The sequence below is a fragment of the Saccoglossus kowalevskii genome, chromosome 15 (genome assembly GCF_978046115.1).
Source record: "Saccoglossus kowalevskii chromosome 15, keSacKowa6.1, whole genome shotgun sequence".
NCBI lineage: Eukaryota > Metazoa > Hemichordata > Enteropneusta > Harrimaniidae > Saccoglossus > Saccoglossus kowalevskii.
Genome location: NC_140655.1, coordinates 22,574,861 through 22,592,455, shown reverse-complemented (window position 1 = coordinate 22,592,455; position 17,595 = coordinate 22,574,861). Strand labels below are relative to the sequence as shown.

The following is a 17,595-nucleotide window of genomic DNA, read 5'->3' as shown; positions in this document are numbered from 1 at the left end:
TCCCATAGGAATTCGAGCTTACACATCTTAGGATGGCTTAGGTGCCATCAAGAGCTTATCAAATTGATAAATATGACACACTTTTAATGACAATTTTAAATTTGTCACATAAAGGCCCAAACCGAGAACCAAGGACGGGACACTAAAAAATGTAGGTTATGCGTGACTGTTAATCTGTCCAGGAAGCCCTATAGAAAAGTACCAAAGAAGAACCGGAAGTAACAGCGCTACATGTAGTAATGTAGTCATTATAGGCATCGATTCGGAGAGACAGCTCACCGATGAATACTATGATAATTGCCTATACATTTTATTTTGTACCACGCACACCAGTTATTGTATAATCATCGATTATTGAGTTAAATATTCAATGGGCGTAGTATACACCCCGGTATACACCTTGGCACGAATAATTCGTCGACCGGTACTGGAAAGATGACGAACAAATAACAAATCGCACGAGATTCAATATGACTACTCATATGTTACATACTGAATATTAGTCACGTAACAATGAGTTCCTGTCACGTCAGTCAAGTCAGAATATGTCGGAACACTACTGTGAAACAATCGGGCATGAAGTTGATATCGGTTAAATTCCTGTTTTTTGTAGAGTCATTCGTGACTAAATTCAAGCCAAATCGTCGTCTCTACTTCTTATCGACGTGAAGTCTGTCATACAATATCATGAGAGCGCGAGAATGGAAATCCTTCAGTTGTTTAAATGTTTGGTAAATTTTAAAAAGTTGAATAAAGCGATACTTTGTTTCCGGGATCGTTTAGAAAACAAAGTGATAGAATGCCCGAGGCCTCGAGATTTGTTCTTTGTATATTGCGGCTTTACCAATTACTTGTTGGTTTCAATTAAAGATACACATTTGCTGGAGTCCAGGTAAGGCACCATTTCAGCATGACGCCGCCACTGTGAGGGTCTAAGTAGCGAAGAATGGAAGTTACAGCTAATCAAATGGTACGTATTATTGTATTTTATAAACGAAAACTCGACGATAAACAATTGTATTACACAGTAATCAGAACACGTTTAGCCCATATTGAACGTGACGGGAAACGGAAATCATTGGAACCTTACAAAGCCATTCTATAGACACATTAATGTTCATAACGTGATGATACTTAAGCTGCTTCTTACGTACTCATTTCTAGAACGACCTTATTTCTATTTAAACCCATAGTCTGTCGACCTTTGTGCCCAAATTATACATACAAGATTTGATATGCGGCATCAGTAAGCCAACATATTGCTACACAATTAACAGAATTGAAAATTGATATGATATTTATTCATTTTATTTACAAATTAAATTGTCACCTTACAGAGAGTGTTAGAAAGTGTCGAGTGTCATTTCTTCCTTCCAAGCAATAAAAACACGGGGAATGAAACTTTAATTGTTGTCATTTCAGGTAGCGTATCAGCACCAGTCGCACCCATCAACCTGAGAAGTGATATTATTATTATTAATATAAATCACTACGAACACAATTCAGTCGGTGTATCTCACTGACTATTTCATTCACCAAGCATTCACTTTAATTTATTCACTCGATGATCAAAGTGGTTCATTGAATCCACGCACTCAGGGATCACGACTCTTTACGCGACATTATGGCTCGTACCTAAACTGCACATTTGCTGTATAGTAAAATTTTCTGTTCTAATGATAATCGAACATTTTAGTTACACTAATCCCCGTTCAACTAAGCTTATACACCCACTCACTGATTCAAATCTTTGTCCACTCTCGGACGTCATCGAAGTATTTACACCCGTTCAATTACGCCAACTGAATCTATAATATATTCAGAAAATGTGAATGATAAGTAATGATAAGTTTCCTTAGCGTTCCAAAACTTACTTTTCTTCCACTTCCACCAATATATGTTGTTTGTGTGGATTTACTTTGAGATATTTATGGTATGCTGTCCAGGAACTTAAGTATCCCATGAAATCTGCAACACTGTAGTCAATTTCAATTGACAATGTATCATCTCTGTGTGGGAAGAAATGCATGCAGGCAACTGTTGAGGTATTTTAATAACGTGTTCGAGATAAGATTTGGTGGTTGAGGATTATTTTTTATTCTTTCATTACAAGGATCAACAGGCTAAAGCAGTCGATTCCACAATTTTCGTGATGCTTGGGGACATGCTAACTATTAAGCAACACATCAGGTTAAATATATGGCCGGTATTTCAGTTTATTATATTTTTTTAGGTTAAATCAATTTCATTGACAATTACACTACTTATCTTATCACTCATGATATGCGCGTTTCACCAGCGTGTTACAATACAACATTGCGGCAGGAAAATTAATTTCGAATGCACAATATCCAATCAACGTGTATGATTGGAAACTGAATCTGCGAAATGGGGACTGAAAGATTGCATCTGAACGTATTACGTGTTTATACATGGCGAATGTAACACATATAAATACGTCATTATCTGGCGACCATATATTGATCAGATGTGATTTCGAATTTTTTTAATCAATATATGGAATAAGAAAATCTGACAGCCAAATTGGAAGTGAATCCACAAATATTTTAGCCAACAATTTGGTGTGAAAACATCTAACCAACAAAAGAGTACAGCAGACATACCTTTCAAAATCCGTATACGGCAGCTTAAATTGTTTAAAGTGATTTTCAATGTGCCGTCGTCTTTTACTCCAGAACCCCTCTAATTCTTTACTGTAGAACTGACAATATACAAATGATTGTTTCAAATAAATAATTACAATTATTACAATGGAGGAACTAAATTATTTATTTTTTTCGTTTTGCAGACACATTTCTACAAATCTTCGAAAACAAGCTTGGTACTTTTTCAAAGTGATCTCTCATGAGACAAAATCAGACATCCAAGAGGATGAAAACAAAAAAAATATTTCAATTTGTCAATAAAGTTGGTTTGATGAGTAAATTAGATAAGTGGTGTGGTGTTATAGTTCTTGGTGGCGTTATTTCTAATAACTTGAATCTATCGTCACTGACAACTATGTGACAGACATGATACAAATTGGAACTACTTTATTTATGCATTTTTTGTGTTAAAAAGTAATATGTTGGTCAAGAAATGTCAGATATTTGCCAAAAGAAAATGGCCGTCAGTCATCCATTTTAAATCCGATATGGGGAAAAAAGATGTACATAATCAACCCATCATACTCAATAGAATGGTAGAATCTAATGAATTAGATGCATTTTATAGCATTAAAATAGCCGCCATTCGGTCATTAGAGTGGGTGTTATTCTACAAATATGAAACCACTTTGACGTACCAATGCATAAAATCATTGTGAATAAATAAGTAATAAAGTACCGAAACGTCTACTTTCCTAAATTTTGTTGCATTTTTTTTAACAGCCTGTTAGTCCCGAGGCGTCTAACTTCATTTGTTTCATCTTAAAAGTGTTAAAACGGTGAAATTAACATATTATTAGTTAATTAGTCGAGGTTAAATATTACACACCTCATCAAAAACACTCTGTAGTTGTTTTCCGTTCGTGTTCTTATGGAACTGAGCGGTACCATATCCATAAACAGCGAGGCATCCCTTCGGCTTGAGAACCCTGTCAACTTCTTTATAGAAATGTTCATGATTAAACCAATGAAATGATTGTGCTGACGTCACGAGATCCACCGAATGGTCAGTTGCAGGTATATTGCTATCACTGCCAGTTCTGTAAAATATTGTTGTCGTTAAAATCGAGATTTTGAACGCCAGTACAGTATATATAACTTAAAAATTGAATCGTTTATCAATAGTTCCTGAGAAGGAGCAATCAGTAGAATTATGATATTACTCATGTGAGCTGCCATAAAGTAATGCCAGGTGATTTGAAGATTTTGTCTAATAATAATAATTGTTTCATTAAATTGGTGTCTGTATAATAAGGTATTGACTAAAGTGTCAAACTGAAACACTTGAAAATGGCAAATTTGCATAAAAGTCATTTCCCGCATTCCTACAAAGCTGGAAACCTATTTGAAACGATGGTGTGTTTTTTCCCAAATACTTTGCTCTGATCGACGAAAAGAATCATATTTTGACGGATATTTTTGGGTAAGTGCAACTAAGTTCGAAAGTCGCCCGAAATGGCGTCACTTGTTTACTGAGTAAACATGGGAGCAAACATGATTTATTCTTATCATAGATATAAACACATAAGTGGCGTTCACGTTAGAGATCTCGGCACGTGCTGAGACTCGGGACCGAGTCGGCACGTGCCGAAAATTGTGTGTGAACGGTCGGGACCGAGTCGGCACGTGCCGAAAAGAACTCGATCTCGGTCCCGATGGATGCTTGGGACCGAAACTCGGCACGTGCCGAGATTTGCTGCCTGAACGCTCGGCACGAGCCGAAATCACGCCCTCGGTGGTAAATTTAAGAAAAACATAAGTTGATTGATACTAGCATAAAATGACGATGACAGGAAATTCGGATATACTAGTAGATGGTCGGATGCTAAAGTATTGAATGCAAACCGTCATCAGCGACGCATATTTATGTGCTGCTACAACCTATATTTTCGTGAACAAAATAATTGTGTTTCGAATCTTCTTTGCCGTTCATGTGCACGATGGCTTGTAATAAACACCATTGCAACAACTGGATATAATTTCACTATAACAATTATTATTATTATCATCATATGCGTATCGTTTGTGCCAACAGATCGACGAATGAGAGCGTGATTTCGGCACGAGCCCAGTCGGTCCTAAGTGGGTCCTGAATAACGTGAACACAACTGCTGTAATATCTCTGCAAACACAACTGATTAAAAACGTGAACGTAGTAATAGTGTAATAAGGATTGAGCCATAAAGCCACGTCAGTTTCGTCGCGGCGTAATAAGTGAAATCCCAATCGTCGACCATATACGTATCCAGGATTAGCACACGGCTATGTATCTAGTTGAGTCGTCAGTGAGTCGTGCTGGTCCCGGGTGCTGGTCTGGCTCTTGTGGTGTCGCCGGAACATAGCAATGCAAGACGAAAAAACAATTCACACGTGTCAAATTTCTATACCGTACTGTACGCCACAATGACAATGGTGTCGCGCTAACCAGCAACTGTCTTTTTTACTTACAATTTACGTTTGCAGTTAAGATTTTTGTTTTCTTCGTACTATTACGAATTTCCGAAAGCTACTCTCGTAAGTTCGAAAAAAACACTGACATGCGTCCTTGTTTATCGCCTCATTTATATAAAATTTAACAATTTTCTAAGCCCAAATTCAACTACTTTAATTTATGCAAAATTTGGAAATATGCAAAAGAAATATCCAAAAATATGCCACAGCAGTAGTTGAAAATGAATTTCCTGTTATATTCACTAAAATTAGAGAATAGAAATTATGGTCAAAAAAGTGAACACAGCAAGCAAATTTTAAAAACAAGTAATTTTTTACCAGAAATATTCACAAAATTGTGAAATGAACTAATCTTAGGGGAGAAACCCCACAAAGTACCTTTCTGGAAATTATTTGATTTTAAGAAGAAGTGAAAAGATGATGTCGACGGTCGGTGTCGGACAATCAGTATTATGAATAGCTCCGCTCGACAGCAAAACAAAAAAATCTGTCAAGTTCGAGTGTGCCATATAAGTTTGTGAGTGAGTCGACACAAATAAAGATCAACTTTACGCTCTATGAAAATTATTTTACCCATACCCATTCCCAAAGCAAATTACAATGTTATAGTATAATTACAATAAACCAAAAGCTAACTTACTTATATTCTACGTTTGGTGTGAGGTTACTGTCAATAGCTTTTTGTATCTGAGATTCACTGATGTCACACCCAATGACTTGCTCAAAGTGGTCGCCAAGAATCCCAGTACTCTGACCGGAACCACATCCCACATCAACGGCCAGACCATAAGGACCTGGATTCTATTTTGAAAAATAGGGAAATTTATAAGACACTGCTCATGCATTGAAAAAATATATGAAACATATTTTGCAGGCTCTATTTTATGGAAGGTGACAAAATATGATTTGTGTTTTCAAAAAAGCGATAATATGATTAATTTAAAACGTAAACCATATACGCGATAAAAAAACAAGAAATAGAAACCTAGACGAAACCTATCAATCTCTTTCAGACAACTGATCATTTTCGCAACTATATAGTTCCAATATTACAATTTTATTTAATGCAATCAATTTCTGTTTGTACGCATTCAGATTCGTTTGAATTAATTGTCATGAGTACAAATACCACACACGACTATCCTTTTTCGGTTCGATTAGCACCCTCTACGGCAGAATTTGTGAAAATAATGTACGGCACCGTTCACCTTTTTACTTTCAGACTTTCTCGCCCAATTTTTTCTGCTTTTTTCATATTCTTCCTTATTTCAGGAAATGCACCCTAATTTTGGAGACAGACAATTTTCAGTTTTTTGTCGAAAAAATTGGCTATTTTTGTCCCATTCTTTTGAAAGGGAGTGCAGACTATAAACTGAGATTCGGAGGGACAGGTTTCCACGCACTGATTTCATATTTTCATCAGTGTGTTACATATCTGTGCACTTTATTTTCAGTATTAAAATATTGTGTTGCTTTTATTATCAGCCACCATCACATTGAAATCCATCGACGACCCAAATTATTGCAAAAACGGACACAATATCTATCTACCTCAGATTTGAGTGCGACTACGCTACCGTTTACTTTAACTAGAATGCATCGAATATGGCGTAGGTCATACTGTGAATTTGCTGAAGTATAGCAGCTCTTATTGGCCGCTTATGCTATTCTGACATAACGTTGCGGCCATAGTCTGGTCCCCCCGCAACGTATACCACGACTAAGAGAGCTGCATAAACTGCAGCAAACCCTGAATGAGTGCAACGTTGTATAACTTAAAAATAGCTTTACCTTGTGTCCAAGATAGCTTATGATTCGCTCTACAACTCCTTTGGGATACGTTGGTCTGAATTTCTGATAAGCTTCAGCGATCGCAACACCAGTAAACAACCTTCCATACCAGGACATGGCTATACATACAGCTGGTGTGTCACGTGATATCTGACCTCAACTCAAAGGTCATACATTCAATGCACAAGTACCAATGATGCATTGCGCACTCCCTTGTTCTCGCATAGGGTTTTATTGCGCGTCGTAGGCTAAATTGGGCGCCGCCAGGGACTTATGAAATGATTAAATAAGACATAGCCTTGACGGCAACGGTGCTACATTTGTCTTGATACACAGTAAACACCATAACCGAAAGCGGTTGTGGAAATACGTAACAGTGACAAAGACCCTGTGAAACAGCATCGAAGAACATCCGAAAAAAACAGCTCTTCATTTTTCATAAAGCGATCAAATATCTATATTTATGGGGGGGGCAAATTCTACTTTCACGTTACACTCGACACACAGTCATGATGAATTACATTTAAGAAAAATTGCACCATAGATGGCGCTCCTTGAGTTACGTGGACCTGGAATGGTTTGATACGCGTATAAACCGTTTCCGCTCACATTCACGCGTGTGTAAGGATAAGTTTAGATAAATGTTGCAATTTTAGGGCAAAAAAGTGTAGGGCTGGTGGTGGTGTATTTCTTAATAAATTGTTACAAACGTATGGTAGTACATCATTGGATACGTAAAATATTACTCGGTTAGCCACTGATATCTACTATATTTATTACGCGACCCTTTCCCTCGTGTAGATTCTGCGTTAATGTATAATGGTCGCTCTAACCTTCGTCAGCATAAGTAATACACCTTACTGGCTGATTCTCAGAGAAATACGTTTGGTACAATGTCATAGTTTTGCTACACCTTTGGTTATCTAGAATGTCCATGTTTTCCTAAATAAGTTGACATGCTGTTGACTTGGCGTTTGTTTGATGGAACGGCACTCCAAAGTTCATGAAATGCATACGAGTAAGCACGTTCTCTATATTTTTAGATGTACTAACATTTTTCTTGGAAGAACAAAGAGTACAACTGCAGAGATAGCTTATGTGTAAATACGATGTGCAATAATTACGACGTAAAGTTATTTGATGTGTTTCAATCATCCCAAAATTGCCTATTTAAATCCTGAAACATAGAGCCGTGTTATATTCATCGTTGGTGGCGCTATACAGTTTCGAAATCTGTGATTGCTCATATTTTTTGTATAACTCGTAGCTTCGCGGTAAGTGGCTTTCGCAGTAAGTGGGTTTCGTAGCGGGAAGCTTTCGTGGGGAGAAGGGCTTTGTCGCAGTAACTGTTCTTTTCATCCTTGTTGAGAATTAAAATATTATGTGTCTTTAACAACCTGTGCTATTCTGGGAATACCATCATTATGAACTGTTGAATTTCCCTTATGTTTTGTTCACTTGCTCTGGCTGGAGTTTCTAAATAAGACCCATGATAGTGGGTGACAACTTAGTGACATACTGTAAGTAATGATATTATTGGTGTTGCAGAAGGACAGTTGAATATTATTCATTGAAATCCCCTGGTAATAATAATCCCCGGACTAATTTTCCACTATAGATAAGAAATTATAGTACGAAACAAATAAATAAATATAGTATAAATGTAATAAAGAAATGTACTGTAAAAGGATTAATTAATCACTGGGTTTTAATTTTGCTTATTTCGCTGATTGGAAAGTGAGCTAAATTAAAACCCAGTAAATAGGTAAAATTTATTATAGAACACATTATCTAAATGATAAAACCGTGAATTTAAAACCCACTGAATATGCCTGAAATGGTAAAACATCGAAATTTAAACCCAGTGAAAATTAGTTATTTTACAGTATATATAAATGTTTGTTCACAATTTTCTAAACTGGCTTGGCAATTCCCGGCCAAATTAGATATAATGTGTACATATTTCAATACTTACAGGTACTCTAACAAAAATGAGATTTTAATTAAAGAATCAATGTTTGTCCTTGCCATAACTATGCATTATCCCTATCATTGTAAATGAGATTTAAAGTTCATTACTTGCGATTTAGCAATATTAAGAATTGTCAACATGCCCATGTTGGCAGGGTTTTGTTAAAAATTATTGTATTCAATGATATTTATTTTGTAGTTACATTTTTTGTATATCATAGGGTCCATACTATTTGTGTTCCTACTGATTTGACACTTTTTATCTGACACTTACCAGTACTGTATTCTCCAGCATAATTATCGGATTATTAATAAGCATAAGATTGTTATGTGAATTTTAATCATTAATGGAATACTATATGATGACGCCTTCAGGGCCTAACTGATTCAGAATCCCATATTAACTACGTTCCGAACCATTTACTGGTACTTACTTCCTTGTCAGTTTCTGGCTGGTATATACAAAAAAACACGCCAGTAAGTTGCCCATGCCAGAAGAGCCACAAAACCAAAACAATCCGTCAGCCGTCGCCGTCCCTGCCAGCGATATATTTTTACTAATCTATTTGCTTAGTGGTCTGATAATGAATGTTGTCAAGTACAAGAGGATGTTATTACGTACAGTGGCGTGAACATGGCTAAAATCAAAGATACGTTGAACATGAAGTCCATTTTGGACTAGTGCTATTGTCAAATTTTGGAGAGTACAGAAGACGTTACAGTAAGGAATTGTTATGCATATCAAAATCCTTATTGGAACAGAAAGCAACGTTGCAATGTTTCTAGGTTGATACAACGAACTCGAAACAAAAGAAGAAGTTCGACGCAAACGACCTGCGTCCTTGAAAATCGAGTCTAATCGCCTTTGCCATTCCGAGCGAAAAAGGGTCGTGGCAAAAAATAGGATAGGTTATATATTGGAGATGCCTAGGGAACCAAAATTTGGGACGTGAATCATGAGACAACTTGGTAAATTTGGAATAAAGTGCATTCGTACATGATTGTTACTAATCTCAGCTAAAATAAAACGGTATTTATTCAACATTGTGTTCTTAATGTAGTTTTTGAAAAAATGTCTAGTAATACTATTCATAAAACTCTCTTCATTCAGATGGTGATTTATAAATTCACCTTCATGAATTAGCAACGTTTTGCATATTTATTTGTATATATATGTGTGTGTGTGTGGGTGGGTGTGTGTGTGTGTGTGTGAGTGTGTGTGTGTGTGTGGGTGTGGGTGTGGGTGGGTGTGGGTGTGGGTGTGGGTGGGTGTGGGTGGGTATCATAGAGGTGTTATGGTTTTCTGCAAAGCAACAAAAAAACTGGAAATGATACATGGATTGCTGTGTGTTCAGCTGGTGCCTCATCGCCAATGACGTTCATCAACCTGTTGAAAAAGCGTTATTTAGACTTAATATATAACCATATTACAAACGTAGTCTATCTAAACATGTTTGTATCAGTCAGTCAGTCAGTCAGTCAATTAGTCAAAAAGCCAGTTACTCATTCGTTATTACAGTAATTCATTCAACCAATTTAGTCAACTATTCACTCAATCAGGTAGTTATTCATTAATTCATTCATTTCAATATTTATTATGTTATTCAATTGCTTAACAACGCATACACTCAAGCATACACTGCATTATACGAATATACCTAAATGAACCGTTTCAAAATTACATATGTACAATTGTATATCGAGAAATAATTGTTTGGACATATTATCTCAGTTGCCAAATATCCATTATAATTCACAATAGATTTAGTGAACATTATCAGTAAAATGAGCATAATGCGTATAAAGTGTTTAGTGACATTACAATACATTACATTACATCTTGTTATTTTTTAATAAATTACATATAAATACTGTAGAAATATATTTACTCTAAGCATTTGATGCAGTCACTTTGGGATAGTATCTATCAATTGCAAAGTAGTATGATGTACTTTAAATCAAATAATATTTGTCATTAAATGTTAAACATGGAATGTCATTTCAAACTTACATTTCTTTCACTTCCAGCAGTACGTGTTGTTTGTCGGGGTTCATTTTTAGATATTTATGGTATGTTGCAAACGAACTTAAGTACCCCACAAAATCTGCAACACTGTAGTCAATTTCAATTGAAAACGTATCATCCCTGTATGAAAGGGAACATATTACACATTTAAATACTGACGTACACAGCCCCCAAACTCATCACAAAAGTAATAATTATTCATATATATTGTATTATACATGAGCGCGTGCGAAAAGCAGCCACGCAATATTGAAATGATATATGAATATTTAAAATTTGATGAGATGATTTGTAAACAACTCATCGAGAACACATTTAGCTGCGAAAGTGTTAACATACTCACCTTTCAGATTCTGCATACGGCATTGTAAAGCATGTATAGTGTTGCTCAACGTTCTTTACTCCATCTTCCCAGAACCCACCTAAAGTCTTATAAACAAACTGAAATAAACAGAAATAATGAATAAAATCAGCACCAACTTCACTAAGATATGTTTTTCAAGTTTCAAAGCCCGTTGTTTTTAGCTAAACATTTTTAATCGGAATTACAAAATATGTTATTAGTTAGGGTGAGGCACACAAAAAAGGAAACATGTTCACATCACGTTACTGTACTATATTTATCATTCTGAAAAGTTGTTTTCAATAACTCTGATCACAATGGTTGAAATTATCAATGTGATTGTATTCTTGGAATTAAGGATGATTATACACGTTCATTGCGCACACATCTCGACAGTGTGATGTGGGCACGTTTCATATAGTATGCATTACCGAAGTTCTTTCACACAATAATATGTATGAATTATGTCGTCGCGATACAGAAACACGAAGCGCAATAGATTTCGTTTGGTTTTATAGATGTTTTTTTTAATATACACACATCATCATGTATACTTTGCAATTGTTTTCCATTTGTATTGTCGTGCAACTTTGGGAATCCATATCCATATACAGCAAGGCAACCGTTCGGCTTTAAAACCCTATCAACTTCTTTATAAAATTGATTACGATTGAACCAATGAGCTGCCTCTGCTGACGTCACTAGATCCACTGTATGATCAGCTGCAGGTATATTTCTATCACTTCCACTTCTGAAATACAAATATAAAAAAAAATTATTATTTCCTCTGTGCTGTATTGTGTTGAATTAGTTGAATATATTGTTTTTTTTGTTTTGTTATTTCTGTAATAGATATAATTATAATCTTAAAAATTTAATTTAGCTGTGATTCTAATTACAAATCTGGAAATATTGTGAAGCGTTCATGCATTCTTCCAAATCGACATGCGATCCGAATTGTGTCAATTGATGCGTCGCCACAATATTCCGAAAGGCGTAAAAGCCGTGTTACGCTTGGCAATTCGAGATGCATCGCATCGGGCAACGCGCGTTGTTTTAGTTGCCCTTCACCACAGTCAGTTGGCCGCGTTGCCTATTGCAAACTTTGATGTTGTACCTTGGATTGTTTCTTCAATTTTATTATGTTTGTGAGCTTAATTTCGTTTAGTACACTTGAAGTGCAATCTTAACATTTGAGCAATCTAAAAGAAGATGAATCGAACTTTTAATTTGACGGGTACATAATTGACACTTATTTGTCATTATTTCAGAGCAATAACAATTTTGTTTAGCTTAAAATACAGCTATTCCGCGTTTATACTTGTTTCAAAATATTACGATCATAAATTTGCAGTTTCAAGACCTAAAATTAGTAATTTAAATAATCATCAATTGAATGCATTTTTTTGTAATTTGAAAGAAGCCATTGTATCTGTCTCTGTGTCATGTACTGTAACATTATTCTTAAAGATTCTATTTATATCGTCTTTTATCGTCTGAATTTATTGAGTAGGTGTGCCTGTTGAGGTACCACATCGTCCCAGTTTTATCTGAACAGCTAATTTAGTTTTTCATTCAATTGAACCGAAACATTTTTTAAATTTATAACATTTTCGGATGAATGGATAATAAATGAATAATATGCCTCACTTCCTATATCCATTTGAGCGATTTAACATCAGTAAAACAAATATCAATACGCGCCTGATTACCCCTTTTGTATACGTGTCTTCTAATTAAAATGTTGCAAACACTTTTATCTGTTACACGAACTTTGAAGTCCATCGTCTATAAATGATGTGCTCTAAGGTGGATGTATTTACCGTCAAAAGATCGTCATGTACTAAAATTCACAAGGTTACTAACAAGGAATCCCAGCTGATTAACATGTATAGAAAAATAGAATGTTTGCCTAGCAAATGCCATAGCAACCAAGTAGGGCTAGGTCAGGATAGTGAGTTTAGGTGAGCACAAACAGGCAACTAGAAAGCACATCGTTTGGGATGGACAGCAAAGCATATACTTTGTTTACGAATACGCCAGTGCTATTCATGATCACAAATTGACAACGTATTCGTTAAATACAGCAAAGTAGTGATTTTGTCTTGTGAAGTTCAGTTACATGTTACATTCAGGTATTCTTGTGTTTGGGTAAAGGCAATAAAAGTGAATAAGACAATAAAATAACATTTGATGAACTGCTTTGGGCTTTTTTAAAGGGGGCAGAGGTCTGGCTTTTGACACTCTGTACATGAAATTTGAGATCTATGAATGAATTATGTCGATAAAAACAGCTTGTATGTGCTGCGAAATGCTCTAAATATCGGGTATAAAACGGACTGTGAAGCAGACGACAAACGTCCGGTTAGCATGTCAAATGATATCATCAGTGAACACTAGTACTGATAATTGAACCCATTCATTCTAGTACGTCAATCTCATAGAAGTGCTACTATGAAAGACCTTGTTAACTGACAATTTAAAAGTTGAAACATTGTTAGGTGTTGTGCATATGAATGCCATAACGTTTCATGTTAAGTTTCTCGAAATTCCAAATGAAAAAATCACGTTGATGGTTGCGAGAAATCGGCAGAAGAACTAACATGAATCGTTTTGTTTCCTCTTTTCTTTATACACACATGGGGCGTCGCATTGATCGTAGTTGGTCTTATTTTCGAATGTCGTGAGTGATAATGTAACAATTACATGAAAATACGTCGCTGGCCAGGGTAACATTGAAACGCGTTTGGTCATGCCTATTAGAATAACAACCCGGCACTTTGTAAATGACAATGGAATAGTCCAACTACGTCGTTCCTTGCGACCTAAGTCGCCGTTTTGATATCGGTTAATTAGGTACTCAGGAAATGTTGCAAAGTCCACCTGTAATGGGGAGGGAGTTAGGTGTGTATGCATCTTGCGCCCGCTGTAACATTTGGCGGTGACGTTGATTGACAAAATAGGAAACATTAATTACAAGCACTTCTTTTCAATTTTCTACATTTTTTTTTTGTTTAACTAACAGTTAGCTAACACGTTTGAGATTATGTTTACAGTTACGGGAAATGGAAAGAGTTCCTTAGGGCCCCCTAACATGATCCCTAACTCCAACACTCCAGTCCCCCCCCCGGTGTTCTATATACTCCTCCAAATAATTATAAATGACCCAAAGTGGGGTATATACAATTGAAATGGAGGAGAGGTATTGGAGGGGCGGGGTTAGTATTAGAGTTATGGGTGAAAGGCCCTAAAGAACTCTTACCGGGGGAAAATAAGCTAACTTACTTATATTCCACATTTGTTGCGAGGTTATGGTCAATGGCTTCTTGTATCTGAGATTCACTGACGTCACACCCAATGACTTGATCAAAATAGTCTCCAAGAATAACCGTACTTTGACCGGAACCACATCCCACATCAACGGCCAGGCTATGAGGACCAGGCTTCTGTTTTGAAAACACCAACATACATCGAAACATTGGATCAGAAATTCGGTACTGTCCATAAACTTTTTTGTAATTGTGAAAATGACTGAATATCACACAGGGGGACAAATAAAGATCGTATAGTACTGGAAAAGACACTAGTCAGCGCAGAAAGAAATTGCCTAATATTTAAACCATCACAGTTCACGTAACGGCAATGTATTTTGCATACAAATGTTGATATGGTTGATTAAATATTTCCATTGTCATACGCCAAAACAAATGTGGCCATGACTGCAATCTAAAATACGATGTCCTTTAACTCATCACTGGGGTCTGACGATCTATCTGTGTGGCTGGTTGCTGAAGTCAATACATGGACGTCTATGGGGCACACACGCACACATTTTTTTTAGCAAAATATCTTGTCAACCAAGTTACGAGTGTGTCCTTCAGCGGCAGGACTGCATGCAAATGATTTCTGCTTGAAGGTGTTCCCTTATGATTAGTATAGCGCAGGCTGATCGACCAAAAGCAAGATATTAGTGTTTTTTTTTGGGGGGGGGTCGGAACACTGAAGATTAATTTTGTGATATATACTTGCATTATATTACCGAACTATTTCAATTCTACAATTGCTGTAATTTTGAGAAAAATAAGGTACGGCACCGGGACAAGGTCGTTCCGCCCCTATACGTCCATGTATTCAAGTTGACTTCAAGTCGCCGGATGTACAACGCATTCAAATCGACCAATGATCAAAATTATTGTAAAAGCAGAAGAAACCTCTATCTGCATCTGCTTTGAATACAATTGCTGCTCACTGTAACAAGATCTCGAGGACACCGAATAACATCATCACCATGCCCTGATTGAATGCAATGCTTATGGGCATATAAATCAATTACCTTGTGTCCAAGATAGCTTATGATTCGATCAACAACTCCTTTGGGATACGTTGGTCTGAATTTCCGGTAAGCTTCAGCAATAGCAGCACCAGTAAATAACCTTTCGCACGAAGACATTACTTTACTTCAGACTACTATACAACAGACTAGCAACGCCTATTGCTGTGGATGTAAACTTGAATTGAGGATTACGCCCGTAGGGTGCGTGCCACCGTGACGGCAGACCTTGCTGGTACGTTTATCCCGAGTCCGAAGATTTTCGAACGCACTCTCATTTACCATCTCGTTATTTGTATAATTAAAGAAACATGGAGAATAAGCATAGAAATCCATTGCATATGTTTTGTCGTATTTGTGGCAAGCATTCAACCACGAAAAAAAGAAAACTACGACCCAGCTAATGTTACTGCACTATCTCGCGTTATTTGATGAAATAGTAATGATGTCGCGTTATTACGTTATAGTCGGGCTAGTTCCATCGGTTGTTTATTGGATTAAATAGTTATCATCAAAACAAACCTGGCACGTATCTGACCAAAGAAAAAGCCGCGTTGCTAATTTGTTCTCTAGTAGTCTGAGACTATACATACAACTGTTTGTCACGTGATATCTGACCTCAACTCAAAGTTCATACATGACATGTATACATGACAAGATCTCATATACATATACATGGATAGCCAATGGGTTTTCTTCACTGCGTTTTATCTGAAACGCGTTGTGTGAGAGCGTACTTCAATTACGTCAGCTATTAAGGTCTCATGCCACTAATCAACCATAGAACGTTTCCAGTGATTTCTTTAGGTGCAGTACTCTACACCAGGTGTGTCTTGCTTACCTCGGCTATGTCAGAGTGTAATCTGGCAAACATGTGCGTTTTTGTTTGTTTCATGTGGTTGATAACTGACATGTTGATTTCCCATTATAGAGTCATGTTGCCGACTTTGTTTATCATTTTCATGTAGCAATTTGCTCATTAGTGGTGTGAGCCCATAGACTGGTGTGTGAATCTTTGTTTATTGACAAGTACCGGTGATTTGTGGATTTGGGCAACTCTCGATTTATTTAAACTTTAAGACTGGCCTCTTTTCTGAGATTATTGAAGCCTGGCAAATTTGTGTGTTTTGGTTTTAATCTATTTTGTAGAAGTTTGAGAAGGCCAACATTTTTTTCTTTCTGGCCAGAATTATATTGTACATGTGATTACACAAATTAAAACAATATTTTGATCTTTTAGAGAAATTCAATTGTCGTCCATGGAATTCTAATTCGTGGTATGAGCCCTTGAAGTGCCCGTGAAATATAATTTTTTTATATTTTAGTTTTCTGAATATATATATATATATATATATATATATATATATATATATATATATATATATATATATATATATATATATATATATATATATATATATATATATAATGATTTTGAGAAAAAGGCTATGACATTCTGTTTTTTTATTATACATCGCCAGAAATGAGTGGACAAGATGGCCGACTTCCGCCAGTGTTCCCCAGTCAAATAAACATCACAGAATGTGCCATAGAGAATGCATTGCATAAACATATATTAAAATAAAATTTAATTTTGAGTTTATATTTTTCAGTTTTTCACTTTTGTGTGCTTCGTAATAGACAGGTGATGTTCCAAGCTTTCTATATGTTATATATGTTTCCATTAAAACTTCACCATTAAATGCCCAACTTGTCGTAAAACCTGATGATAAATTCCTCACTGGCCCAGTGTATTACCATTGGACGATGTCCATTTGTGTGCCAGACTCTATTTTGACAAATAAGAAAATGCAGTAACGCAGGTGACTGTTCAAGTTTGTTTGTTTCGTTCTGGATACTCTCTGGTTCATTGAACACGGCGACACAGTTGTAGACGCAGTATTCGCTGCCCAAATTAGAGTTGAAATTCATGCGTTTTTTCACACAGATGTACGATCCAGTTGTTAGCAAATATAACTGTTTTAATCCAATTAACAGGAAGTAACCTGAATCAAGA

General features: G+C 36.2%; 2 protein-coding genes across 2 annotated transcripts; both read right to left on the bottom strand.

The window, feature by feature from the left end:
- Positions 1 to 1,286: 1,286 nt before the first annotated feature.
- Positions 1,287 to 7,026, bottom strand: LOC102805332 (putative methyltransferase DDB_G0268948). Its single transcript, XM_006812603.3, has 6 exons — positions 6,909 to 7,026; positions 5,758 to 5,918; positions 3,496 to 3,706; positions 2,625 to 2,722; positions 1,875 to 2,009; positions 1,287 to 1,454 (listed from the first exon to the last, which is right to left on the bottom strand). The coding sequence occupies exons 1-6, from the start codon at positions 7,023 to 7,025 to the stop codon at positions 1,361 to 1,363; spliced, it is 816 nt and encodes a 271-aa protein (XP_006812666.1). The 5' UTR covers position 7,026; the 3' UTR covers positions 1,287 to 1,360.
- Positions 7,027 to 10,172: 3,146 nt separating this feature from the next.
- On the bottom strand, positions 10,173 to 15,698 carry LOC102805214 (putative methyltransferase DDB_G0268948). Its single transcript, XM_006812602.2, has 6 exons — positions 15,582 to 15,698; positions 14,534 to 14,694; positions 11,789 to 11,999; positions 11,249 to 11,346; positions 10,891 to 11,025; positions 10,173 to 10,266 (listed from the first exon to the last, which is right to left on the bottom strand). The coding sequence occupies exons 1-6, from the start codon at positions 15,696 to 15,698 to the stop codon at positions 10,173 to 10,175; spliced, it is 816 nt and encodes a 271-aa protein (XP_006812665.1).
- Positions 15,699 to 17,595: the final 1,897 nt, after the last annotated feature.

Bases quoted from the DNA above. Each gene is read 5' to 3' on its own strand.
- LOC102805332 (XM_006812603.3), bottom strand. From the start codon at position 7,025: ATGTCCTGGTATGGAAGGTTGTTTACTGGTGTTGCGATCGCTGAAGCT. The intron at 2,723-3,495 runs GTGTGTAATATT...GTATATTGTCAG, and splicing joins TACAGAGTGTTTTTGATGAG to TTCTACAGTAAAGAATTAGA. The intron at 2,010-2,624 runs GTATGTCTGCTG...CTTCCCACACAG, and splicing joins CCGTATACGGATTTTGAAAG to AGATGATACATTGTCAATTG.
- LOC102805214 (XM_006812602.2), bottom strand. From the start codon at position 15,698: ATGTCTTCGTGCGAAAGGTTATTTACTGGTGCTGCTATTGCTGAAGCT. The intron at 11,026-11,248 runs GTGAGTATGTTA...CCTTTCATACAG, and splicing joins CCGTATGCAGAATCTGAAAG to GGATGATACGTTTTCAATTG. The intron at 10,267-10,890 runs GTAAGTTTGAAA...CTTTTTCAACAG, and splicing joins CTGCTGGAAGTGAAAGAAAT to GTTGATGAACGTCATTGGCG.